Source organism: Pongo abelii, chromosome 15 (genome assembly GCF_028885655.2).
Source record: "Pongo abelii isolate AG06213 chromosome 15, NHGRI_mPonAbe1-v2.0_pri, whole genome shotgun sequence".
Lineage (NCBI taxonomy): Eukaryota > Metazoa > Chordata > Mammalia > Primates > Hominidae > Pongo > Pongo abelii.
In genome coordinates this window covers 100,874,052-100,900,722 of record NC_072000.2, presented here as the reverse complement: position 1 = coordinate 100,900,722, position 26,671 = coordinate 100,874,052, and the positions used below count along the sequence as shown (strand labels likewise).

Genomic DNA, 26,671 nt, shown 5'->3' with positions numbered 1-26,671 from the left:
TATGTGGATCTCTAGTTGATGGCTATGCACCATTTATTTAAAAGATAATACTTTCGTATTGAATTGCCATGGCACCTTTGCTGTAAGTCAGGTGACTATAAATGTGTGGGTCCATTTCTACGTTCCTGATTCTGCTCCATTGATCTATGTGTCCGTTCTAATCACTGTAGCTTTGTAATAAGTCTTGATAGCTGGAGAGTGTAAGTCCTCTAGGTTTGTTCTTCAAAATTGTTTTGATTATTCTAGGTCCTTTGCATTGCCATATACATTTTAGAACCAGATTACTGATTTTCTTTTCTTTTCTTCTCCTATTTTTTTTTTTTGAGATGGAGTTTCACTCTTGTTGCCCAGGCTGGAGTGCAATGGCGCAATCTCGGCCCACTGCAACTCCACCTCCTGGGTTCAAGCGATTCTCCTGCCTCAGCCTCCCGAGTAGCTGGGATTACAGGTATGCGTCACCACACCCGGCTAATTTTGCATTTTTAGCAGAGACAGGGTTTTTCCATGTTGGTCAGGCGGGTCTTGAGTTCCTGACCTCAGGTGATCCGCCTGCCTCGGCCTCCCAAAGAGCTGGGATTACAGGCATGAGCCACCGCACCTGGCCCAGATTACTGATTTTCATCCCCCCAAAAAATAAAGTGAGAAGGAAGCAAGCAAAGATGGAAGGAAAGAGGGAAGGAAGGAAGGAGTAGGGAGGGAAGGAGGGAGGGAATGAACGAAAGAGAGAGAGGGAGAAAGATACTGGGATTCTGATAGGAGTTACATTGATTCTATAGATCATTTTGGGGAAGAATTGAAGTATTAACAGTATTGGGCTTTATAAAGTATTAATATGGTCTGTCCCTTCATTTCTCCATTTATTTCATGTTTAATTACTATCAGTAATGTTTTGTAATTTTCAGTAGAGGTCTTACACATCTTCCTTACCTATTTTATTGTAAATTATACCAGCTTGCTATGATTTGAATATTTGTCCCCTCCGAAACTCATATTTAAATTTAATCCCCAATGTGGCAATGTGGAGAGATGGGACCCTTAAGAGATGTTTGGGTGATGTGGGCCCTGTCCTCATGCATGCATTAACCCATTCATAGATTAATGGAATAATAGGTTAATGGATTAATGGATGGTAGTGTTGGCAGGATGAGAAGCACAGAGACTCCAGTTACATTTTGAAAGTTGAGCCAATATAATACATTGATGTATTGGATGGGGGGTAAGAGAAAAGGAAAACAGCCAGGCATGGTGGCTCATGCCTGTAATCCCAGCATTTTGGAAGGCCAAGGCAGGTGGATCACCTGAGGTCAGGAGTTCGAGACCAGACTGGCCAACATGGCAAAACCCTGTCTCTATTAAAAATACAAAAATTAGTCGGGCGTGGTGGCACGCACCTGTAATCCCAGCTACTCAGGAGGCTGAGGCAGGAGAATCGCTTGAACCCAGGAGACAGAGGTTGCAGTGAGCCAAAATTGTACCACTGCACTCCAGTCCCTGGGTGACAGAGAGAGGCTCCATCTAGGAAAAAAAAAAAGGCAGAGCGAGAAAAGGAAAAGAATCAAGAATGACTTCGAGGTTTTGGGCCTGAGCAACTGGAAGGATGGAGTTACCAATAACTGAGGTGGGAAGATGGGGGAGCAGCAGGTAGAGGGGCTGGAGGAGGGGGATCAGGAATCAGAGCTGGCCATGTCAAAGTTTAGCATGCCTACTAGACATTCAGATGGAGGGAAGAAAGTGTTTCAAGGAGGAAATGATAAAATGTGTCAGATGCTCAGAGACACCCAGTAAGACGAGGCCTGAGAATTACCAATTGGATTTGGAAATATGGAGCTCGCTAGTAACCTTGCTATATTGGGACCATAGCTGGAGGAGGACGTGGAGGTGTGGGAAGGTTTTTGCATTTTAATTTGGTTTTGTCTTGTTTTGAAGTGTGGAAGCTAGTATCTCATGTTTAAAGCTTGCCATGATGATCCAGAAGTGAGAGAAAAATTAAGCTACAAGAGAGAGCAGACAATTTTAAGAGTAGAATCTGATTATGTGAGGAGGGACAGGAGCGAGGACACGGTTGAGGACTGACGTCAGACGGGAGCACACACAGTTCTCTGTAGCAGAAGGGAAGGTAGAGATAGGTTTGTAGTGGGAGGATGTAGAAGCTCTCTTTTATTCTTTTTTTTTTTTCTTTTACTGGTTCCATGCCCATGAAGACAAAGAAGCTCTCTTTTGATGGCTTATTTTTTTGTTTTTTGTTTTTCAGTAAACCAGGAAACAAGGTCCTGAAATGAAGGCATGAAAATGTAACTGTTATAAAGACTAATGATTTCAAACTGTGGAGAATGTATTCTTTTTATTGGGATTTTTAATTAAAATATAAGGGTCAAAAATAGTATAGAGTGCAGCCATAAAAAATAAATCATGCCCTTTGCAGCAGCATAGATGCAGCTGGGGGCCATTAGCCTATGCTAATTAACGTGGGGTATTCATGGATATAGAGATGGCAACAAGAGACCCTGGAGACTACTAGAGGTGGGAGGAAAGGTGGGGGCAAGGGTTGAAAAACTAACTATTGGGTACTATGCTCACCACTTGAGTGATGGGGTCATTTGTGTCCCACACTTTAGCATCACACAATATACCTATGTAACAAACCTGCACAGGTTACCCACTGAATCTAAAATAAAAGTTGAAATTATAAAAAAAAAAAAAAAAAGTTTCCAAAAATAGTGCAGTGAAACAAAATTAAAAATAGGTAAATTTAAACTTCCTGAAAACTAAAACCTTTTGTGTCTTAAAAGGCACTCTCAACAGAATGAAAAGACCCATGGAATGGAAGGAAATCTTTGCAAATCATACATTTGACAAGGGTCTTGTATCCATAACATATAAAGAACTCTTACAATTCAACAACAAAAAGACAAACAACCCAAATAAAAAGTGAGCAAAGGGCTTGAATATACAGGCACACCTCATTTTATTGTCCTTTGCTTTACTGCACTTTGCAGATACTGTTTTCTACAAATTGAAGGTTTTTGCAACCCTGCATCAAGCAAGTATATCAGCACCATTTTTCCAACAGCATGTGGTCATTTCATATCTCTGTGTCACATTTTGATAATTATTGCACTATTTCTAACTTTATTATTATTATTCATTAGTGATTTTTTTTTTTTTTTCTGAGACAGAGTCTCGCTCTGTCGCCCAGGCTGGAGTGCAGTGGCGAGATCTCGGCTCACTGCAAGCTCTGCCTCCTGGGTTCATGCCATTCTCCTGCCTCAGCTTCCTGAGTAGCTGGCATTACAGGCGCCCGCCACCACGCCTGGCTAATTTTTTGTATTTTTAGTAGAGACAGGGTTTCACCATGTTAGCCAGGGTGGTCTCGATCTCCTGACCTCGTGATCCGCCCCCTCAGCCTCCCAAAGTGCTGGGATTACAGGCTTGAGCCACCGCGCCTGGCCTAATTAGTGATTTTTTTATGTCACTATTGTAATTGTTCTGAGGCGCCACAAACCATGCCCATATAAGACAGCAAGCTTAATTGATAAATCTGTATTCTGATTGCTCCACCGACCAGCCATTTTACCATCTCTGTCCCTCTTCTCGGACCTGTCTTTTCCCTGAGACACAACAATATTGAAATTAGACCAATTCATAACCCTACAATGGCCTTTAACTATTCAAATGAAGAGTCACAAGCCTCTCACTTTAAATTAAAAGGTAGAAATAATTAAGCTTAGTGAGGAAGGCATATTGAAAGCTGAGACAGACCAAAAGCTAGGCCTCTTGTGCCAGTTAGCCAAGTTATGAATGCAAAGGAAAAGTTCTTGAAGGAAATTAAAAGTGCTACTCTAGTGAACACACAAATGATAAGAAAGTGAAACAGCTTTATTGCTAATATGGAGAAAGTTTGAATGGTCTGGACAGAAGATCATACCAGCTACAACATTCCCTTAAGCCAAAGCCTAATCCAGAGCAAGGGCCTAACTCTCTTTAATTCTGTGAAGGCTGAGAGTGGTGCAGAAGCTAGCAGAGGTTGGTTCATGAGGTTTAAGAAAAGAAGCCATCTCCATAATCTAAAAGTGCAAGGTGAAACATTAAGTGCTGATGTATAAGCCGCAGCAAGTTACTCAGAAGATCCAGCTAAAATCATTTAAGAAGGTGGCTGCACTAAACAACATTTTGAACATAGCAAAAACAGCCTTATATTGGAAGATGCCATCTAGGACTTTCCTACCTGAAGAGAAGTCAATGCTAAGCTTCAAAGCTTCAAAAGACAGACTGACTTTCTTGTTAGAAACTAATGTAGCTGGTGACTTTAAGTTGAAGCCAAATGTCTATTTACCATTCCCAAAACCTTAGGGCCCTTAAGAATATAGCTAAATCTACTCTGCCTGTGCTCTCTTAAGGGAACAATGAAGTCTGGATGACAATACGTCTATTTACAGCATGGTTTACTGAAAATTTTTTTTAAAAGACAGAGTCTCAGTATGTTGCCCAGGCTGGAGTGCAGTAGCGATTCACAGGTATGATCATTGCACATCACAGCCTCAAATTCCTGGGCTCAAGCACTCCCCTGCTTCAGCCACCTGACTAGCCGGGACTACAGGCTTGAACCGCTGTGCAATGGCTTCGTTTACTGAATAGTTTAAGCCCACTGTTAAGAACTACTGCTCAGAAAAAAAAAAAAAAGATTCCTTTCAAAATATTACTGATCATTGACAATGCATGTAGTCACCCAAGAGCTCTGATGGAGATGTACAAAGAAATTAATGTTTTCGTGTTATTAACACAACATTCTGCAGCCCATGAATCGAGGAGTAATTTCGACTTTCAAGTCTTATTATTTAAGAAATACATTTCATAAAGCTATAGGTGGCATGGATAGTGATTCCTCTGATAGATCTAGGCAAAGTAAATTGAAAACTTTCCAGAAAGGTTCACCATTCTATATGCCATTAAGAACATTTCTGATTCATGGGAGGAGGTCAAAATGACAACATCAACAGGAGTTTGAAAGAGGTTGATTCCAGCCCTCTTGGATGACTTTGAGGTGATTAAAACTTCAATGGATGAAGTAACTGCAGATGTGATGAAAATAGCAAGAGAACTAGAATTAGAAGTGAAGACAAAAGATGTGACTGAATTGCTGCAATCTCACGATAAAACATTAAACAGATGAGAAGTTGCTTCTTATAGATGAGCAAAGATTGGTTTCTTGAGATGGAATCTACTAGTGAAGACACTGTGAACACTGTTGAAATGTGCATCAAAGGATTTAGAATATTTAATAAACTTAGTTGATAAAGCAGTATCAGGATTTGAGAAGATTGACTCAAATTTTGAAAAAGTACTAATGTGGGTAAAATGCCATCAAACAACATGACATGCTACAGAGAAATTTTTCTTGAAAGGAAGAGTCCGTCGATGTGGCAAACTTCACTGCTTTTTTTTTTTTTTTTTTAGATGGAGTCTCACTCTGTCACCCAGGCTGAAGTGCAGTGGCAGTCTTGGCTCACTGCAATCTCCACCTCCTGGGTTCAAGCGATTTTCCTGCCTCACCCTCCCAAGTAGCTGGGATTACAGGCACACGCCACCACGCCCAACTGATTTTTGTATTTTTAGTAGAGATGGGGTTTCACCATGTTGGCCAGGCTAGTCTCGAACTCCTGACCTCAGGTGATCCGCTTGCCTCAGCCTCCCAAAGTGCTGGGATTACAGGCATGAGCCTACTGCGCCCAGCCCATTGCTGTCTTATTTTAAGAAATTGCCATAGCTACCCCAACCTTCAGCAGCCACCACCCTGATCAGTCATCAGCCATCAGAATTGAGGCAAGACCCTCTACCAACAAAAAGATTACAACTCACTGAAGGCTCCAGTTATTGTTAGCATTTTTTAGCAATAAATTTTTTTTTATTCTTGAGAAAGAGTCCCACTCTGTCGCCCAGGCTGGAGTGTAGTGGCACGATCTCAACTCACTGCAAGCTCCGCCTCCTGAGTTCATGTCATTCTCCTGCCTCAGCCTCCTGAGTAGCTGGGACTACAGGTGCCCGCCACCACGCCCGGCTAATTTTTCTGTATTTTTAGTAGAGACGGGGTTTCATCATGTTAGCCAGGATGGTCTCGATCTCCTGACCTCGTGATCCGCCCGCCTCGGTCTCCCAAAGTACTGGGATTACAGGCATGAAGCAATAAAGTATTTTTAAATTAAGATAGGTACCTTGTTTTTTAGACATAATGCTATTGCACAGTTAACAGATAGTGTAAAACATAGTGGAAAAATAACATATGCACTAAGAAACAAAAAAATTGGGGTGACTTGCTTTATTACAATATTAGCTTTATTGTGGGGGTCTGGAGCCAACCCTCAATATCTATGAGGTGTGCCTGTGTATTTCTCCAGAGAAGACATCGAAATGGAAGCAAGTGCCTTAAAAGATGCTTAGTCACAATATGATGCCACATCACACCCACTATGATCACCATTAAAAAAATAAAAACACAGAAAATAACAAGTATTGGTGAGGATGCAGAAAATTGGGATCCCTCATACACTGCTGGTGGGAATGTCAAATGGTGCAGCCACCATGGAAAACAGTGTGGCAGTTCCTCAATAAGTTGAGCATAGGATGACCATATGACAGCAGTTCCACTCCTAGGTATCTAGCCAACAGAACTGACAACCTGTGTTCAAATAAGAGCTTGCACACAAATGTTCATGCCAGTTGTAGTCACAGTAGCCAAAAGGTGGAAACAACCCAAACATCCATGAACAAATGAACAATTAAACAAAATGTGGTATGTCCATACAATGGAATAGTATTCAGCTATGAAAAGGAATGAAGTACTAATACACTGTATGACATAGATGAACCTTGAAAACATTTTGCTTAGTGAAAGAAGCCAGACACGAAAGACCACTCATTGTATGGTTTTATTTATAATAGGTAAATCCATAGAGACAGAAAACAGACTCGTGGTTGCCTGGAACTGGGGGGAGGGAATAATGGAACGTGACTGCCTAATATGTGCTGGGTTTCCATTTGGGGTGATGAGAAAGTTCTGGACTAGATAGTAGTGGCTGCAGATCATTGTGAATGAACTTAGTGCCACTGAATTATACACTTTAAAATGGTTACAGTGGTCAATTTTATGTTACATGTATTTTACCACAAATAAAAAGTCAGGCAGTTATATTAGGTTACATTATTTAAAGGGATAAAATACATATGCCATTAAACCTAAACTAATTTCTCATTTAGGGTAATTCTAGGAATCTTATGGGATTTTTAGAACTGGAAAAGGCTATAGGATTGATAACTTATGCCTATGTTACAAAGTGTGTTGAAAATATTTAGCAACTTCTTACTTATCACAAAGATTGGAATTATCCTGTTATGCAGATTTCTCCACCTAAAGGTTTACAGTTCTCTCCAATTCATTGTCTGGGATCCTGACCCTGAACTCAAAGCAACCTTTCCCTAACCGTTGCTTCATCAAAAAAAAAAAAAAAGCCACCTTACAGGCACCAATCTTGTCTGATTTACTGTGAGTCAACAGGCATAAATCACTTCAATTTATTTCCATTTCTAATAACATTGTTATTGGGGTGATAACAAGTCATGTAAATTAGCCTACATGTTACAATAAGGTATAGTCTGATTTTCTTCATGCTGTAAATACCTATAAACATTAGTGTACAGAAGCGGTATATTTAGACCTGACTAAAGAATAAAATATTAAATCAGTATTTGTCTCATGAGCTATGCAAAAATGTCTTTATGAATTTACATTTCAAATATGGTTTTAATGACATAGTCATTCATGTCATATAGCTTTTAATAGAGATTCTAGTTTATAGAATATCTGTCTACAAAAAAAGAATTTTCTAAGAACTGGAAAAGCATTTTTCAAAGCAATTTTTCAAAGTACAATAAGTGATCTGTGGTTCTGTAAAGGTAGATAATACTAGATCTTTAAAGTTTCACTGTGCTTCAGGATTGTTCTTGAAGAGATATTCTGCCTACAATTTAAAAAAAGACAAGTCAACAATTTACAAGTTATTATTAGTCATGTATTTGTATTAGTAATGTTTACAATTTAAAAATCATCCAGGGCCAGGCTTGGTGGCTTATGCCTGTAATCCCAGCACTTTGGGAGGCCAAGGCGGGTGGATCACTTGAGGTCAGGAGTTCAAGACCAGCCTGGCCAACATGGTGAAACCCCGTCTCTACTAAAATACAAAAAATTAGCTGGGTGTGGTGGTGGGCGCCTGTAATCCCAGCTACTTGGGAGGCTAAGGCAGAAGAATCGCTTGAACCCGGGAGGTGGAGGTTGCAGTGAGCCGAGATTGTGCCTTTGCATTCCAACCTGGGCAACAAGAGTGAAACACTATATCAAAATAAATAATAAATAAATAAATAAGTAAAAGTACATACATTTTTTACTTTCAAATGAATAATAAAAATCTCACATGGGTTTGACCAATGAGGGAAAAAAAATCTTATTATAAATGGTGAATATATTAGAAGCTATTTCCCAAATAACCAGAAACATAATTTTGCTATCTCAACTGGTTTTCTGTTAAGATTCAGGCAGATTAGGCCAGGTGAGGTGGCTCGTGCCTGTAATCTCAGCACTTTGGGAGGCCGAGGCGGGCGGATCACGAGGTCAGGAATTCAAGACCAGCCTGACCAACATGGTGAAACCCTGTCTCTACTAAAAATACAAAAATTAGCCTGGGGTGGTGGTGCACGCCTGTAATCGCAGCTACTCAGGAGGCTGAGGCAGGGGAATCACTTGAACCCAGGAGGCGGAGGTTGCAGTGAGCCGAGATCGTGCCACTGCACTCCAGCCTGGATGACAGAGTGACACTCCGTCTCAAAAAAAAAAAGATTCAGGCAGATTTTGTTTTCTTTTTTTTTTTTTTTTTGAGACGGAGGCTCACTCTCTTGCCCAGGCTGGAGTGCAGTGGTGCGATCTTGGCTCACTGCAACCTCAGCCTCCCGGGTTCAAGCGATTCTCCTGCCTCAGCTTCCTGCGTAGCTGGGACTACAGCGCGCACCACCACACCCGGCTAATTTTTTTTTTTTTTTTTTTTTTTTTTGTATTTTTAGTAGAGACGGGGTTCACTATGTTGGCAGGGTGGTCTCTAACTCCTGACCACAAGTGATCCCCCGACCTTGGCCTCCCAAAGTGCTGGGATTACAGGTGTGAGCCGTCGCACCCAACCTCAAATTGATCTTTTTTAAAGAATTAAATATTTTACCAGAAAATCAACAGGGTCTTCGGGTCGGACGTTGCAACATTCATTCAGGCCCTGAATAAGAGTTGGCATTACATAGGTCATTAAATAGTTTCTCAGGGGAATTGACTGAGCCTCCAGTAATTCTCTTTCTTCTCTTTTCACTTCCTCCAGTCGTTTATTCTAAAATAGAATGTTTGGGGGTAAAGTAAATGTATGGTGAGAAAGGGGAGAACACTCACACAGTTCACCCTACAGTGCATTGAGACACTGCTAGAAATGGTCACCATCTGTGATACAGATGGCATTTCCAATCAGCAGAGAAAAGACATAAATGGTGTTACAACAACTTAGCCATTTGGAAAATAATAAATTGGATCATTTCTTACACCAAAATAATTTCTAGCTGCCCAGATGAAGCAAAATAGAGAAAAAAAAAAAAAAAAGAAATGCCACTAGAAAGTCTGGAGGGCATTGGGATAGTGACATGTGCAATTCTTTGCTCAGCATACAGCCACCCTCTCTCTGGAATCATAATTCCAGATTTCTTTTGAGGAATCTCCCTTCTCAGCCTAGTGGTTTGGTTTGAGTGGGATTTAAGCCCATCATCCAGCCACCTCCTGGCCATAGATTCTAATTAAGGATCAGCACAACATCAAAATTGGTTACAATTTATAATACCTAAATTGTAAACAGTACGAGTACAAATACATGACTAATAATAACTTGTAAATTGTTGGCTTGTCTTTTTAAAAAATTCTAGTTAAAGATCAGCACATCAAGTGCCCTGCCACGCATGGTAGGTGCACCTAAGAATGAAGCCTCCCATGCAAGGCAGGACAGAGAGGGGGATCCTAAGTCCTTGGTGACATCATTTGAGCCACTATATCAAGCCTCACCTGAAGCCAGCCCTACCCCTGGACTCTTTGGTTTTCTTTATGGTGAAGTCATTTTGAGTTTGCTTTCCTATCACTTGCAAAATAGAGTCCTAGCTGGGCTGGGCGCGGTGGCTCACGCCTGTAATCCCAGCACTTTGGGAGGCTGAGGCGGGTGGATCACGAGGTCAGGAGATCGAGACCACAGTGAAACCCCATCTCTACTAAAAATACAAAAAAAATTAGCCGGGCGTGGTGGCAGGCGCCTGTAGTCCCAGCTACTCAGAAGGCTGAGTCAGGAGAACGGCGTGAACCTGGGAGGCAGAGCTTGCAGTGAGCCGAGATCGCGCCACTGCACTCCAGCCTTGGTGACAGAGCAAGACTCCGTCTCAAAAAAAAAAGAGTCCTAGCTGATATTTGTTTGAAAGGAGGTCTTTCTTAGCAAGATTGCCAACCCAGAGATCAAAATGGGAAACAGGTGGATGGATTTGACTACATATAAACATGAAACTTTTGTGTGGTCAGAGAAAATACCATAAATAATGTTAAAAAAATAAATGATGAATTGAGAAAAACTGCAACACATTATAAAAAAGTTAAGATGTGATGAGGATACTATGTGATGCCCACTACTTGCCAGGCGCTGTGCATAGTTTACATATATTACCTCTTTAGTCACCGCAATGACTGTATGAAGTAGGTACTATCATTATCCCCACTTTACAGATGGAGAAACTGAGACACAGACAGGGGCTTGCACAAGGCCACATACCTACAGAGAGAGTGGAATGGGATTTGAACTCTAGCAGCATGACTTGGGAGGCCAACTGGAGCCGTTCCTGTTTCTATTGAACTAGTTTATCAGGAGTTCTTTTTGCAAAATAATAAGAAAAAGACACACAGCCCAAACAGGGGCAAAGAAAATATGCAATATGAGAAGAAACATAAATGCTTAACAAACAGAAAAAGCTGTAAGATTAGTGATCAGGAAAATGAATATTAAAACAATGAGAACAGTTTTTATCAGCCTGACATGTGCGAGCAAAATTGAGAAAGCAGGTTTAGAGAAGGTGTAGGGAAATAGCCACCTGTTAGATGATACGTAAACTGGTTTACCATTGCTGGAGGGCAGTTTTTAAATATGTATCAAAACTTAAACCATGCCTAGTCTGACCCAGCAAACTTTAGGAATTTACGTTAAGAAGATTAATCAGGCACCCAAAGATGTGTGCATTGGGCCTGCCTCCCTCCCTCCATCCCTCCCTTCTTCATTCCTTTCTCCCTTCTTTCCTTCCTTCTTTCCATTTGTTGAGTGCCTGTTGAGTGCCAGGCACTATACTAGGCATTGGATATATGGTAGTGAACAACATAGACATCCCTGACCTCACGTAACTTAAGTTCTGTGCAGAGAAAAGGCAAGAAACAAGATAAATACATAAAATGTATATAATAGGTAGAGTAAGTACAAAAAGGAAAATTAAAAAGCATAAAAGGGGATATGACAGGTTGTGGGGACGGGTAGACATTGAATTTTACAGAGACCAGGAAATGCCTCACTAGAAAGACGACTTCTGGTAAAGATGCCAGGTGTCTATGAGGCAGTGAGTCATGCAGATGAGCAAGACCACCATTGGCACACTGTTTGAAATTGGGAAATATCAGAAGCAGCCAGGTCACAAAGGACCTTGACCACAATGACAGTTTGGACTTTTATCAAATTGTGATAATCGAGAGCCTGTGAGGAGTTGTAAGCAGAGAATGGCCATAGTGGGTCTGCAGTTCGGAAGGATCCCCTGGCGTGGGAACAGAGTGGAGATGGACCAGGGTGGAGTTGGGGAGGACAGTGAGAAGACACTGCATAATTCGGATGAAAAACACTGCCCCTGATCAGAAGTAGAGAGCTGGGGACAGATTTGGGTGCCATTTTTGGTGATGGTGGTGTTTGTTTTTTGAGACAGGGTCTCACTCTGTCATCCAGGCTGGAGTGCTGTGGCATCATCATAGCTCATGGCAGCCTCAGTCTCCCAGGATAAACAATCCTCCAGGCTTAAGCAATCCTCCCACCTTAGCCTTCCTAGTAGTTGGGGCTACAGGCATGCCACTATGCCCACCTAATGTTTATTTAGTAGAGTCAAGGTCTTGCTATGTTGACCAGGCTGGTCTTGAACACCTAAGCTCAAATGATTCTCCAGCCTCACCCTCCCAAAGTGCTGGGATTACAGGTATGAACCACCATGCCCAGCCTAAGAGTGCTATTTTTGGAAGCAGACTCACTTACTAGACTCAGTGATTTGGGGAATGAGGAGGGGTGGAATGAAGCTGACCACCTGGGTAGGTTAGATGGGTAAATGGAGGAAAATCAAATCAAATCATGAGATCAATGCGTAGTAAAATGTTACACATTTACAGGAATTTGTATTGCTAATACACCTGCTAATGGCTAGTTTTTGTTATTAATACTAAGCAAGCTAGGCATGGTGGCTCACGCCTATAATCCCAGCACTTTGGGAGGCAGAAGCGGGCGGATCACTTGAGATCAGGAGTTTGAGATCAGCCTGGCTGGCCAACATGGTGAAACCCCATTTCTACTAAAAACAGAAAAATGAGCTGGGCTTGGTGGTGCACACCTGTAGTCCCAGCCACTGGGGAGGCTGAGACAGGAGAATCACTTGAGCCCGGGAGGCAGAGGTTGCAGTAAGCCAAGATTGCGCCACTGCACTCCAGCCTGGGTGACAGAGCCAGACCCTGTCTCAAACAAAAAGAAAAAGAAAAAAAAAAAAACTAAGCAAAAGACCACGGATATCCTTTTTTAAATGGTACAAATAACAAAAAGCAAACACAAATTTGTTTGGGGTATTTCCATGACATTTCCCTAGAGCAGGATGGGAAGTGGAACTGGCCTAAATGGCTTTGCCAGGCACTGCACCCCTGTTCCACAGATACACAGACTCACAAACACACTCACCACTCACCCACTCCTCCCAGCGAGCTATCTTCTCTGCCATCTCCACGGCCTCCTGGTGCTCGCGTTCTGCTTCCTCAGCAGCCTCCCTGGCCAGCCGCTCCTCCGCAGCCTTCCGCTCCTCTTCTGCCTTTTCTTCGTCTGTTAAACCATAATTTCGAGGCTCCCCAATCTCTTTGATGAGCTGTTTGATAGCAAGTCTATTCTGAGCATCTTCAAGTTTTCCTACATCTTTAAATACCAGGAGAGAGATCAACACATACTTATATTCTAGGCCTGCCTGCAATTGGGAAAATTCTTTATTACTATAAACTTGTGATAGTCAATTATGTAAATTACCACATGGGGTTTTCTTTTCTAATTGCCAGCATAGTTCAGAATTTCTTCTCTCACGGGCAAATATCAGACCAGGGTCTGAGCGCCGTGGGTAGGAAAATTTGGACTTGGGTCTATGAGTTCTAACAATGACTTGATTTGAGTGGTTGGATAGGGGAATGGATTGCCTGAAAAGTAATGAGCTCTCCATGCCTGGAAGTATTCAAGCAAAGACTGGGACACTTCTTTCAGAGGTTTCTACAGAAGGAAGTCCTGCACTTGTGGGAGGCCAAACAGGGTGACCTTTCTGAAAATCAATGATTCTGGGATACGTTTTCAATTCATAAAAAAAAAATAACCATTTCAGTGAGTCTACTTGAATAGGAAAAAAATCCAGACTCCAGAATATCTGAAAAATGTTCGTATCAAGACCAAATAGAAGAAAAAGAGAAACGCTGTATTGATAAATACTGAGATCTCCACGGTCACTGAGGCGGTAAATTCTACGTCACTCTCTTAGGGCTGCTTGGAAGGTGTCTGCAGAGAACGATGTGCAGCGGACACATTTTGGTACTAAGCCCCTTCAGACCTTCCTCTGGGTAGCTGCTTACTCCACACCCATTCATAGTCACTGCTGTGCCCACCCCGCCCATGTTTGTTTTTTATTGTTTTGTTTTGTTTTTATAGAGACAGGGTCTCCCCATGTTGCCCAGGCTGATCTTGAACTCTTGGGCTCAAGCAGTCCTCCTGCCTCGGCCTCTCACAGTGCTGGGATTACAGGCATGAGCCACCACCCCTCCCATGTTTGTATGACCTTGACCTAGACCAGAAGCACCACCAAGTTCTAATATGGGAAGAGGGGAGGAGCAGAGCCAGTGCACTGGTTGGCGAACAGAAGCAAGCCTTTAAAAAAAGCAAAAAACAGCTGGCCACGGTGGCTCACACCTGCAATCTCAGCACTTTGGGAGGCCGAGTAGGTTGAGGTCAGGAGTTCAAGACCAGCCTGGCCAACATGGAGAAACCCCATCTCCACTAAAAATACAAAAATTAGCCTGGCGTGGTGGTGCACACCTGTAGTTCCAGCTACTTGGGAGGCTTAGGCAGGAGGATCACTTGAACCCGGGAAGCAGAGGTTGCATTGAGTTGAGATTGAGCCACTGTACTCCAGCTTGGGTGACAGAGCGAGACTTTGTCTCAAAAAACAAAAAGTAAAAGTCATATCGGGTAGCTCCTCATTGCCTGACCTGTGACATTTAAATGCATTTCTCACTGGGTGTGGTGGCTCACGCCTGTAATCCCAGCACTTTGGGAGGCCGAGATGGGCAGATTGCTTGAGGCCAGGAGTTTGAGACCAGCCTGGCCAATGTGGTAAAACCCTGTCTCTACCAAAAATACAAAAATCAGCTGGGTATGTGGCAGACACCTGTAATCCCAGCTACTTGGGAGGCTGAGGCAGGAGAAACGCTTGAACCCAGGAGGCCGAGGTTGCAGTGAGCCAAGATTGCGCCACTGCACTTCAGCCTGGGTGACAGAGGGAGATTCTGTCTCAAAAAGAAAAAATAAAATAAATAAATAAATAAATAAATAAATGCATTTCTCCCTGATTACTCTGAGTAATTACAACTTTAATATCACTAACTGGACACCTTTGAGAAGGTACTCGGGAATGATTCCCCCTAGCAATATTCCACTCTGACCCCAGAGTGGGGCCACTGCTGATTAGACTGGGGTGGGGCACCTCAGCCCGAACTGTGACCAGCAGAATTGCCTTTCAGGGAATGTGGGATTGGACAGAGTGAAGTCAGCTCTGGCCTTGGCTCCCAGTGTAGCATTGTAACTCTGGGGTGTGGGGTGGCCTCAGCCTACCACACAGGCCACAGAGGGGGAGAGTACACTGGCCCAAAGAGAGAGAGGACAAAGAGACACTGAGAGAGAAGCAGAGTCCAGAGCTGATGAGAGGATGCGATTCCCAGCATCTTTCCAGGGCCCCATTCCAGACCTTGCAGAGGCCGGGCTGCATCCCCGGCTGTGAGACGCCCTCCCCGCCTCCCATCCTTAGGATACATTTCTCCCCTCTGCTTTTATATTATCTCCCAGTTGTCAGTTGCAGATGAGGCCAAATGAGATGGGCACAGGATGAGATGGAACACAATGGCCACTCATTCATTCCTCCCTGTTATTTCTTTTTTTTCTCAACATTTCTCCTGGGCTCTCCTGATCTTCCTATAAACAGTTTTTTGGGCCTAACTGAAAAGATGACAATCACTATTTTTCTGAAATGTATTTTCCATTCTTTCCTAGTTCTCTAAATAATGTAAACTAATTTCCATATTAGGAGGTGCAGAACCCTTAGCTTTTACATATAAAGCATGTCCAACATGCAGAAACATGTCCAGATGAGGACAAAACCCAGTCACTGCTGAGGGTGCAGACAAGAAGAATTTGCAGATTTATAAATTGTTTTTATAGTTCTTTTTTTTTTTTTTTTTTGAGACGGAGTCTCACTGTCACCCAGGCTGGAGTGCAGTGGCGTGATCTCAGTTCACTGCAACCTCTGCCTCCTGGGTTCAAATGATTCTCCTGCCTCAGCCTCCTGGGTAGCTGGGATTACAGGTGCGCACCACCACGCCCAGCTAATTTTTGTATTTTTAATAGAGATGGGGTTTCACCATGTTGGCCATGCTGGTCTTGAACTCCTGACCTCAGGTGATCCACCCACCTTGGTCTTCCAATGTGTAGGGATTACAGGCGTGAGGCACTGCACCCAGCCATTTTTTTATTTCATAATAGTATGTCATGTTATGCCTTAGTATTGGTAAGAATAACAAAATGACCACTTGTTGAACTCCTTCAACGTGCCAGGCACTTTGTATCTCTCATCTCTACCGTTTGTAACAATCCTGCAAGCCTGATTATTTTCCTGTTTCACAGATGAGAAAACTGAGGCCCAGCCACAATTGGAATTAGCTCTCCTGCCTCCTGCTGACATTATCCCTTAGCACTAAGCCTCCGGATACTCCAGGGCTCAAATGCTGTCCCACTGGGCAGATGTGGGTAGAGAGCAGCCCCTGGAGGCCCAAGGGTGGGCCTGGCCAGGAAGCTTCCACCAGGCAGAAGCTGGTTCTTTCTCACCACGCCCATAGGAGGAATAAGTGTCAAGATCCAGAAAACCAGAAAGGTAGGTCAGGGGTTCAACAAGCCAAGGGAAGTAGCAGCAGCTGTGAAAGCTGAGAGCTAGAGCCAGGAATGATAATGGCGATGATGAGGCCGACGTGATGTGGGATCACGAGTGCTTGCTGTGTGCTAAGCTCAGGGCTGTGTTTACAGGAAACAAGAAGGAATGCAGTGAAGAGCTGTTTGCTCTTCTGGGTAGCTACAGGGATGGGCTGGCCAGTCAGAAGGCCGGGAAATGGTCTGGAAGAGCACCAGTGCCCACTAATTTAACAGGGACAGAACATTGCCCCCAAGGAACCTGGGGGAATGGCCCAAGCAGCCAGCACCATACACGCATTTCTTTTAAAAAAAAAAGAGTTTGTCGGCCAGGCACGGTGGCTCACACCTATAATCCCAGCACTTTGGGAGGCCGAGGCGGGCGGATCACGAGGTCAGGAGATTGAGACCATCCTAGCTAACACAGTGAAACCCCATCTCTACTAAAAATACAAAAAAATTAGCCAGGCGCTGTGGTGTGCACCTGTAGTCCCAGCTACTCAGGAGGCTGAGGCAGGAGAATGGCGTGAACCCGGGAGGTGGAGTTTGCAGTGAGCTGAGATGGCGCCACTGCACTCCAGCCTGGGCAATAGAGCAAGACTCCATCTCAAAAGAAAAGAAAAAAAAATTAGTCAGGCATGGTGGCGCATGCCTGTAGTTCCAGCTACTTGGGAGGCTGAGGCAGGAGAATCGCTTGAACCCGGGAAGCAGAGGTTGCAGTGAGCCAAGATTGCACCACTGCACTCCAGCTTGGGCAACTGAGCGAGACACCATCCCAAAAAAAAAAAGGATTTGTCATTTGACTTCATAATATATCCATAAATTCTCATACAATACTAACACCCTCCCACCACCAAATCCCCACGTAGAATGACTCCCCAGCAGGAGTGCCCTGTGTATTCCATGGCTTCCTGTGCCCCAACCCACGGTCACACTCCCCACCCTCCCCCAGCCCCACAATTACAGCTAGACCTGCACCAAGCTTTGCTGGGGGTCCTGGACATTCACATTATCCTTGAATTCATTTCATACCAATATGTATCGGGTGAATTTCAATTTCATCAAAATAGTTGAAGACAGTCTCGTCTTCGAGATTGATGTCCCGGTAGTTGCTCAGAGCCCGGAGGAATCGATCTTGGCTATAGTGGGTCCCTGCCACGATGCTCTCGGGAAGGTTTATCACGCGCTCCTTCAGAAACTCATCCGAAGCATCCAGTGCACAAACGAATTCTGGGGAGAAGGAGAGACTCCAGGGTTGGCACAATACAGCGCAGCTAACTAGCAGGGTGCTGGAGAACGCATGGGCCCCTGGTTACCAGCCAAGACCTCCTGTTGCCACAAATAGCCTGTCCAATTGGCTTTGCTGCCTCTCATGGAGGATAAATAGATGAAAATCACCCCATTTCCAGAGACCACCCTATGAGGCCCAATTAGTATTTTGTGCAATCTATTATTTTCCCTTTCTTCTCCCCACCTTTCTTCCTTCCTCCCTCCCTTCCCCCACCCTGCCTCTGTCCTTCCTTCCTCCCTTCCTCCCTTTCTAACTAATAAAAGCAGCAGAAATCATAAGTAGCAAATCTCAGATAACCCTGTGATATCAGCTTCCTAGTTAATTTTCACATTGTCTCTTTTCTCTTTTTAAAAAAATACATACATATATGTATGTATATTTATTTTAGAGAGATACAAGTTCTCACTATGTGCAGGCTGATCTCAAATTCTTGCCTTAAGCAATCCTCCCGCTTTGGCCTCCCAAAGTGCTGGCAGGGATAAGCCACAGCTCCTGGCCTCACACTGCCTCTTATCCAGCACAATTATCACAGGCTTCCAAAGACAGCTATGGCTACAAGCAAAACGCTTTGATGGCCAGTTTGCCAAATTAATAAAAATGGGAACTCCCCTTGGAATTTTCATGGATCCAGCTCTTTCCTCAATGCCATTGGCTATGAAACACTTACGTTCAACATGTTATGGTCAGCACTTATCAAATTCAACACACAGATCATGTTAATAATGATGACCATTTTACCCACCTGTGATTTTCTTTTAAACTGTGAAAGCAGCTGTTCCTCCAGCTTCTAGTACAAATTCAATGGATAATTGTTGAGTGAATGAGAGATTCAAGTGTGGATCAGTGAAATAAACTTCCCAAGGTGAGTTGTGATTCTTAGATGTTCTCAACTACAGGACCAGTGTATACTGGTGCCCAGATCAGTGGCCGGGTGCATCACAAATAGCTTGCTATCTATTAGAGCTCAACAGAACTTGGGAATGATTTGATTTTTGTTCTAAAATTGTATTGGCTTATAATACCATAATGCCATTCTCGTTTACTTGCATTCTAATAAGCTTCCTTGAGTGGGTGAAAAAGGTAAGCATACTGGGGAAAGCCCACAGGAGGTGTGTCCCCGAGGCATGTGGACATGTGTGAACATCATCTGCTGCAGATGTTAACTGTGAAAACAAAGGCTGAGACAGCGTGTGGAATAAGATCCTATAAATTCATAATAGTTTGATACTGCCTCCATTCTGCATACAAGAGGTGTTTTCGCAAGTAAGTTGTTCCTATTTTTTGCTCATATTTTACCATTTGATTGTCATGATTTTCATGAGTGGCTGCCTTTTGAAAAGGAAGGTAGACATCTGAAGCCCCAAATGCTGGTCAAAAGGATGTCAACAGATTCGCTGAAAATTGAATCCATTTAAGCTCTATGATGTCAGACATCTATATGAAAACTTATTTTCTTTTTAATTTTTTCCCTAACATGATACTCATTGTTAGAAAATGTATGAATTATGTTAATAATCTATGAATTTCAAAACTATATTCTATCTTTCTTCCAGGCTGATCGGGAGGTGGAAGATTCCAGTTAGTCAAATACTGAGTAACATCCTTGGCTTTCCAATTTTCAAAGATTTTTAATATGATAAAATATACTTCTCACTAGACGATTTTTAAAAAAATGTTCATTCATTCTCTTTATGACTCACAGAGAACTTCAAGATTCTGCAGTATCTCAAGACAGTTATTCAGAACGTCTATTGTCCTTGCACTGGCTAACTGTGGATAGCGAGTAATAGATTTCTGCTTGGTAAGACTGTAGATAACAAGGAGGTCACTGTATTTGGTTATCTGGAATCACATGAAAAATCTATGGGTTTTTTTTTTTTTTTTTTTTTTTTTTTTTGAGACAAAGTCTCGCTCTTGTCCCCCAGGCTGGAGTGTGGTGGTGCGATCTCGGCTCACTGCAACCTCTGCCTCCCGGGTTCAAGTGATTCTCCTGCCTCAGCCTCCCAAGTAGCTGGGATTATAGGCGTGCACCACCGTGCCTGGCTAATTTTATATTTTTAGTAGAGACAGGGTTTCATCATGTTGGCCAGGCTGGTCTTGAACTCCTGACCTCAGGTGACCTGCCCACCTCGGCCTCCCAAATTGCTGGGATTACAGGCGTGAGCCACTGCGCCAGGACGAAAAAGCTATGTTTTAACAAATTTCCAAATACTCATCAGGTAAGTACAACTTTAAACTTTTCTCCTTCAACCAAGAGGTCTTGAAAGAATCAAACTGGACATAGGCTAACAGTAGTGGTAAAATACAATGGTTGCTCAATGGGAGAGAATACCATCTAGAACTGGATTACCATAGTTTGGAATGTGTTTCTTTTATTTTCTGTATCTTATGCTTTGATTTCTTATTTTTAAGAGACAGGGTCTCACTCTGTCGCCCAGGCTGAAGTGCCATGGCATGATCAAGGCTCACCACTGCCTTGACCTCCTGGGCTCAAGAGATCCTCCCACTTCAGCCTCCTGAGTAGCTGGGACCACAGGCACATGCCACCACACCCAGCTAATTAAAAATGTTTTTGTGTGTGTGGAGATCGGGGTCTTGCTATATTGCTCATGCTGGTCTCCAACTCCTGGACTCAAGCAATCCTCCTGCCTTAGCCTCCCCAAGTGCTGGGATTGCAGGTGTGAGCCATCACACCTGGTCTGTTTTGACATCTTGAGGGGGGCCTTACAGATCTGGGGAGAGACTGCTGCCCTTCCCAGGCCTAGCCAATACCTAAAGATAGTAACAACTTGCTTGGGAATGCCCCTCCTATGCAAGCCACTCAATCCGTTTATCTAATCTCACACAGCAGGCCAGTATTTCCCTTGCTCTAAATCATCCCAGGACTAGGCCCCAGGCAACTAGAGACCACCCCTAAACTCAAACTAGCCAGTCCCGAACGGTTCACTGTGGCCTGTATTGGCTTTCCCAAAGAAACCCCAACAACGGCTTTGATCTAGACATTTCCCCTTGTTCTTGCTTCTGCCGCCTGACCAAACCCGGCATTCCCCATGTGCCCCTATCTCTAGGGAATCCTAAGCGTAAATTATTTCGATGGCATTGACCTCTCTATGTCACCATTCAGTTCCCTCCCTCAATTAAAATCCTACAAGTACAAATGAAACAATGCCCTAATTTCTTTCAGGGAAATAGAAAATAAAGACAATTTCTGGAAAGTTTGCTAACAACAGATTAACGTTCCAAATAGATTACGTCTTAGACATGTTTGCACTGTGTCCAACAAAGAAAGGAAAGTCCAGTGGCCTACGTTTAAGAGTCCTTGGTCACTTGACCTCTGTGCTTCCATATCCTTATCTCACAGGCAGGTTTCATTAATTGTTTTGGAGGCAGTGGAGTGAGAAGACCTGGGTTTTAATTTAATCCCCCTACCATTTACTAGTGAGTGGACTTGCATAAATCTCTGGGCTTTAGCTTCTGGATTGGGTAAACATGGGTGTAATTCCTGCCTTGCAGGATTGTGGAAAGGTTCAATGAGTGCCTGGCACATGACAAATTGCGCACGACAAATTGCCAGTTGAACTGAAATGTATCCAGCTGCCTCAGTGAGGGTGTTATGATTTAGCACAGAGTTTGCAATGAGTGAATATTGCCTAGAAGTGATAAACATACATGCACTGGACACACCTACGTAGAATTTAATAATCAACAATAAAGTAGATGAATAAACTTTAGTTTTTATTTTATTTTTTTAATTAATTTTTTTGAGACAGTTTCTTGCTCTGTTGCCCAGGCTGGAGTGCAGTGGTGTAATCAGGGCACCTGCAGCCTTGACTTCCCACACTCAAGTGATTCTCCCACCTCAGCCTTCTAAGTAGCTGGTACTATAGGTGCATGCCACCACCCCCAGCTAAATTTTGATTTTTTTTTTTTTTAGTAGATATGAGGTCTCACTATGTTGCCCAGGCTGGTCTCTAACTCCTGAGCTCAAGAGATCCTCCCACCTCGACCTTCCAAAGTGCTGGCATTACAGGCACTGTGCCAATCAACTTAGCCCACAGGCAAACAATAAATACCCATCCCCAAGGATGACTGCTATCTGGTGGTCTCAGTCCTTCCAGAAGCTTCTCTGCAAACTGTGCTAGACCAAGAGAAGATAACAGCCACAAGCTGCCTCCCGTGGGGACTCGATACCAGTGAGCAGGCAGGCCCTTTTCAGTTACAGCCTTGTCGTAAGTTGCTGAAAACAGCTTTTCTTCTAGTGATCATATGATCCAAAATGATTCCCTATGAATATCTACCTCAAGCAAACTGACTAAAAACAACAACACTTTTTAACACTTATGGGAAGGTCACAAGAAATGCCTGCTCAGTACTAAGTAAATCCTGTTGTGTACAATAAATTGCTTATGCTTTGCTTTCAAGAGTACTTTGTGAAATCCCTGTGTAAATATGTGATAGAATAAAACCACTGTGGAGTTAAGAGTGAACTGAAAAGCTTTTGACCTGTGCAATCTCAAGTCAGAAGCTGAATGTCTTTTGGAAGAGATGATGGCATGATTAGCACCAAAACCAGGGCAGGGAAGGAGCCTACATGACTCAGGAAGTCAAGCCATCAACAGATTTGCTACCTTTTGCTTTGTTACAGGAGAGAGCAGTGGAAGACAACGTTCCCAAAGGGATTTCTATTCATTTCAGCAATTTAATATTCCTTATGTTTATCCCTTGGTGCATTCTCTAGTTTGCAAGTTTATGCTTGAGAATATCTTTTCATTTTTTTCCTTAAAAAAAAAAAAATCCTACTTTATTAAACTCAAAAAGATTGTTTTGGCACAAAAGGGGTATTGGGCTACTCTAAGCACACTGCCTATGGTGTAGCCCTGCTCCTTAAGGAGTAGCAAATAAAAAAAAAAGAGGCTGGGCGCGGTGGCTCACACTTGGAATCCCAGCACTTTGGGAGACCGAGGCAGGCGGGTCAGGAGATCAAGACCATCCTGGCTAACACAGTGAAACCCTGTCTCTACTAAAAATACAAAAAAATTAGCCGGGTGTGGTGGCGGTCGCCTGTAGTCCCAGCCGCTGGGGAGACTGAGGCAGGAGAATGGCGTGAACCCGGGAGGCAGAGCTTGCAGTGAGCTGAGATCATGCCACTGCACTCCAGCCTGGGCGACAGAGCGAGACTCTGTCTCAAAAAAAAAAAAAAAAATTAGCTGGGCATGGTGGCAGGTACCTATAGTCCCAGTTACTGGCGAAAAAAAAAGAAAGAGAAAAGAGAGATATCAGACAGCATTCTTCTTCTTTTTTTTTTTTTTTGAGACGGAGTCTCTCTCTGTCGCCCAGGCTGGAGTGCAGTGGCGTGATCTCAGCTCACTGCAACCTCCGTCCCTTGGGTTCAAGTGATTCTCCTGCCTCAGCCTCCCAAGTAACTGGGACTACAGGCACGTGCTAAGACACCCAGCTAATTTTTGTATTTTTAGTAGAGACGGGGTTTCGCCATGTTGGCCAGGCTGGTCTTGAACTCCTAACCTCAGGTGATCCACCCGCCTCGGCTTCCCAAAGTTCTGAGATTACAGGCGTGAGCCACCGTGCCCAGCCCAGAGAACATTCTTTTAAATGTGATATTGGGGAAATAAACTTACCGGGTATAATTAATTTATCAAAGGGAAACATTCTGCCTCTGACTTCATCTTCCTCCTCCTCATCTTCCTCTAAGAAAACAAAATATTCCTCATTGTGTTTATTAATATATTATTACTATGGATCACAGCAAAAAATCCAAATATCTTAAGTAGCAAGCACTAATGAAAACTAGCCATAAATAGCACATGTATTTTAGGAATAGTCTCACAAACTAAATGTACATTGATAGATGCACGGATAAAGAAAATGTGGTATATACATCCAACAGAATACTATTCAGCCTTTAAAAAGAAGGAAATGGCTGGGCACCATGGCTCACACCTGTAATCCCAACAATTTGAGAGGCCGAGGCAGTAGGATCACCTGAAGCCAGGAGTTCAGAGATCAACCTGGCAACAGGGTGAAGCCTCAAAAAAAATTTTAAATTAGTTGGGAGTGGTCATGCATGCCTGTAGTCCCAGCTACTCGGGAGACTGAGGCAGGAAAACCGCTTGAGCCCAGGAGGTCAAGGCTGCAGAAAACTATGATCGTATATATCACTGTGCCCCAGCCTGGGTGATGAATGGTCTATTTTTTTTTTTTAAAGGAAATTCTGCTATATGCAACAACAAGGATGAACCTTGAGGACATTATGCTAAGTGAAATCAGTGACAGAAAGACAAATACTACATGATTCCACTTACATGGGGAACCTGAGTAGTCAAATTCAAAGAATGAAAGAGTGGGATGATGGTTGCCAGGGGCTGGGGAGGGGAAAAAACAAGTTACTAATCAACAGGCGTAAAGTTTTAATCAGGCAAGATGCATAAGCTTTAGAGATCTGCTGAACAACACAGTGCCTATAGCCAACAGTAATGTATCACACACTTAAAAACTTGTTCCGAGGGCAGATCTCATGTTAAGTGTTTGTGCCACAATACAATAAAATAAAATTTTAAAAAATTTGTAAAAGGCTATGCACCTTGAGCCACCATCCAGGGGGAAAAAAAAGAAGAAAAAAAAAGCTACCTAAAGAAAGGTGAGCCAAAGCTCAAAAATAGTCTCTAGTTTTCTGTTTACTTTAATTGAGTGACTACTTCTCTGAACAATAAAGTTGCAACTTATCTGAATATAAATACTCAAAATAGAACACTCAAACTTACGATTGAACAGGTCTTTTGCTTGATCATAGGTCTTTGGGAATCCATCCAAAATATAACCTTGATTCCTGCAAGGCATTGATTTTAGCTTTTCTTTCATAAATCTAATTATATATTGATCGTCTAGTTGACCTGATAAAAAAGCACGTATGTATATATTACTGTGGATATATTCTACATAAGAGTTGTTTTAAAGTTATCTCAAAAATTGTTGTGTAGTCACAGGTACTATTGGAAATCCCTATTTTGCTTTTTTTTTTTAAAAGAGATGGGGTCTCACTCTGTTGCCCAGGCTGGAATGCAGTGGTGTGGTCATAGCTCACTGCAGTCTCAGCCTCCCAGGCTCTGCAATCCTCCCACCTCAGCCTCCCAAGTAGCTGGGACTATAGGCGCTTACCACCACACCCCACTGATTTTTAAACGTTTTGTAGAGAAAGGGTCTTGCGATGTTGCCCAGGCTAGTCTTGAACTCCTGGCCTCAAGTAATCCTCCCATCTTGGCCTCCCAAAATGTTGGGATTACATTTTGGCCCTTAAAGTAAAAAAGATGTGATTTTGTATTTTGAACACGACGTGAATTCTAATGCACAATAATGTAGGAGAACCCAGTGAACTTGTCTGCAAGAAAGAGGATGGGCGGGTGCTGATGTCTGCACTTTCAAAGTGTTCTGTAATCCCAGTTTTTGGTGAAATTGATTGAGGAGCAGCAACTAGAGTAATGCAGAGAGCTCCCCCCGCCCGCAGGGTTTCTGTTTTGATATTACATCTCTGTAACCTTACTATACAATAATAAATGCTTCTGTTGTGAGAATTCTGAGATAGCATTCATGTATGTTGCCAGCACATGATTTACTAAAAGAAGGTGCTGGATTTGACAAACAATCAAACTTGACCCGACCCTCAAAGGCACTTTTCTCTGTAACGCTTCAGAAAAGAACACGGCTCCCTTCTCCCTGTCTTTTCCAGTTGGCATTTCTGACCTCAGCCCCACTGGACAGTTCCCTCTCAAGCCCTGACACTGGGTTCCTGGCACTGCTTGGGGAGGATGAGGAGGGAGGAGTTTGTTCTAAAACTGGCACAGTGGTTTAATAACAACATGATGCAACTCCACCACAATATCCATCATTCCATCATAATTATTGAACAGCTACAATGTTCAAGATGCAGCCCCATCCTTACCTTGCTTAATGTGTACATTATAGTAATGTAAGTTTGAAAAGTTAGAGAAATTGATCTTCAAATCTCTTTCCAGAGTTTGTACTATTCTTTTACCTTATCAGTGAATCTATTATACTTTTACCTTATCAGTGACTCCCCCTCCTCCTCTCCCTCCTCATCCTTCTCCGCCTTCTCATCCTCCCCCTCCTCCTTCCCTCCTCCTCCCCCCTCATTTTACATAATGTAAAATAACTAATTTCAGGCTTCTTTTTTTATTACTCTACCAATGACAATAAACTGATCTAATTAAAACACCTCTCCCGGTCGGGCGCGGTGGCTCACACCTATAATCTCAGCACTTTGGGAGGCCAAGGTGGGCGGATTACCTGAGGTTGGGAGTTCGAGACCAGCCTGACCAACATGGAGAAACCCCCATCTCTACTAAAAATACAAAATTAGCCGGGCGTGGTGGCACATGCCTGTAATCCCAGCTACTCGAGAGGCTGAGGCAGGAGAATCGCTTGAACCCGGGAGGCGGAAGTTGCAGTGAGCCGAGATCGCACCATTGCACTCTAGCCTGGGCAACAAGAGTGAAACTCCATCTCAAAAACAAAAAACAAAAAACAAAACACAAAACACCTCTCCTTTCTTCTACCTTTCAGTGTCACACCACCCATTAGGCAGTAGCAGTTTCCGAAAATAACTGTGTCTTTCAGAAATTTAAATATTATGGCTAAGACAAAAAAAGATCTTAAGTATTATTTAACATAATGAAATTCCTCTGAATGATTCTACATTACTTCCCAGTAAGGTTCACAGGGGTGCCAAGAAATGAAGCCAAATAAAAACGCA

At 43.1% G+C, this 26,671-nt stretch overlaps 1 protein-coding gene across 7 annotated transcripts in view; it reads right to left on the bottom strand.

Annotated features, from left to right (window-relative positions):
* Positions 1 to 6,910: 6,910 nt before the first annotated feature.
* The window catches only part of AK7 (adenylate kinase 7), a 97,829-nt gene continuing 78,068 nt past the window's right edge, over positions 6,911 to 26,671 (bottom strand). For 3 of the 7 annotated variants that reach the window (XM_024231865.3, XM_024231863.3, XM_054530492.2), the window contains 6 exons: positions 24,666 to 24,794; positions 23,523 to 23,591; positions 17,628 to 17,825; positions 13,081 to 13,301; positions 9,258 to 9,416; positions 6,911 to 8,012 (listed from right to left, as the gene is read on the bottom strand). In XM_024231865.3, coding sequence (XP_024087633.1) covers positions 7,974 to 8,012; positions 9,258 to 9,416; positions 13,081 to 13,301; positions 17,628 to 17,825; positions 23,523 to 23,591; positions 24,666 to 24,794 — 815 coding nt within the window. In that variant the 3' untranslated portion in view covers positions 6,911 to 7,973. Of the gene's footprint in view, positions 8,013 to 8,037; positions 8,360 to 9,257; positions 9,417 to 13,080; positions 13,302 to 17,627; positions 17,826 to 23,522; positions 23,592 to 24,665; positions 24,795 to 26,671 lie in introns of those variants that run through there. The other 4 variants (XM_054530488.2, XM_054530490.2, XM_054530489.2 and 1 more) reach the window with 3 other exon arrangements.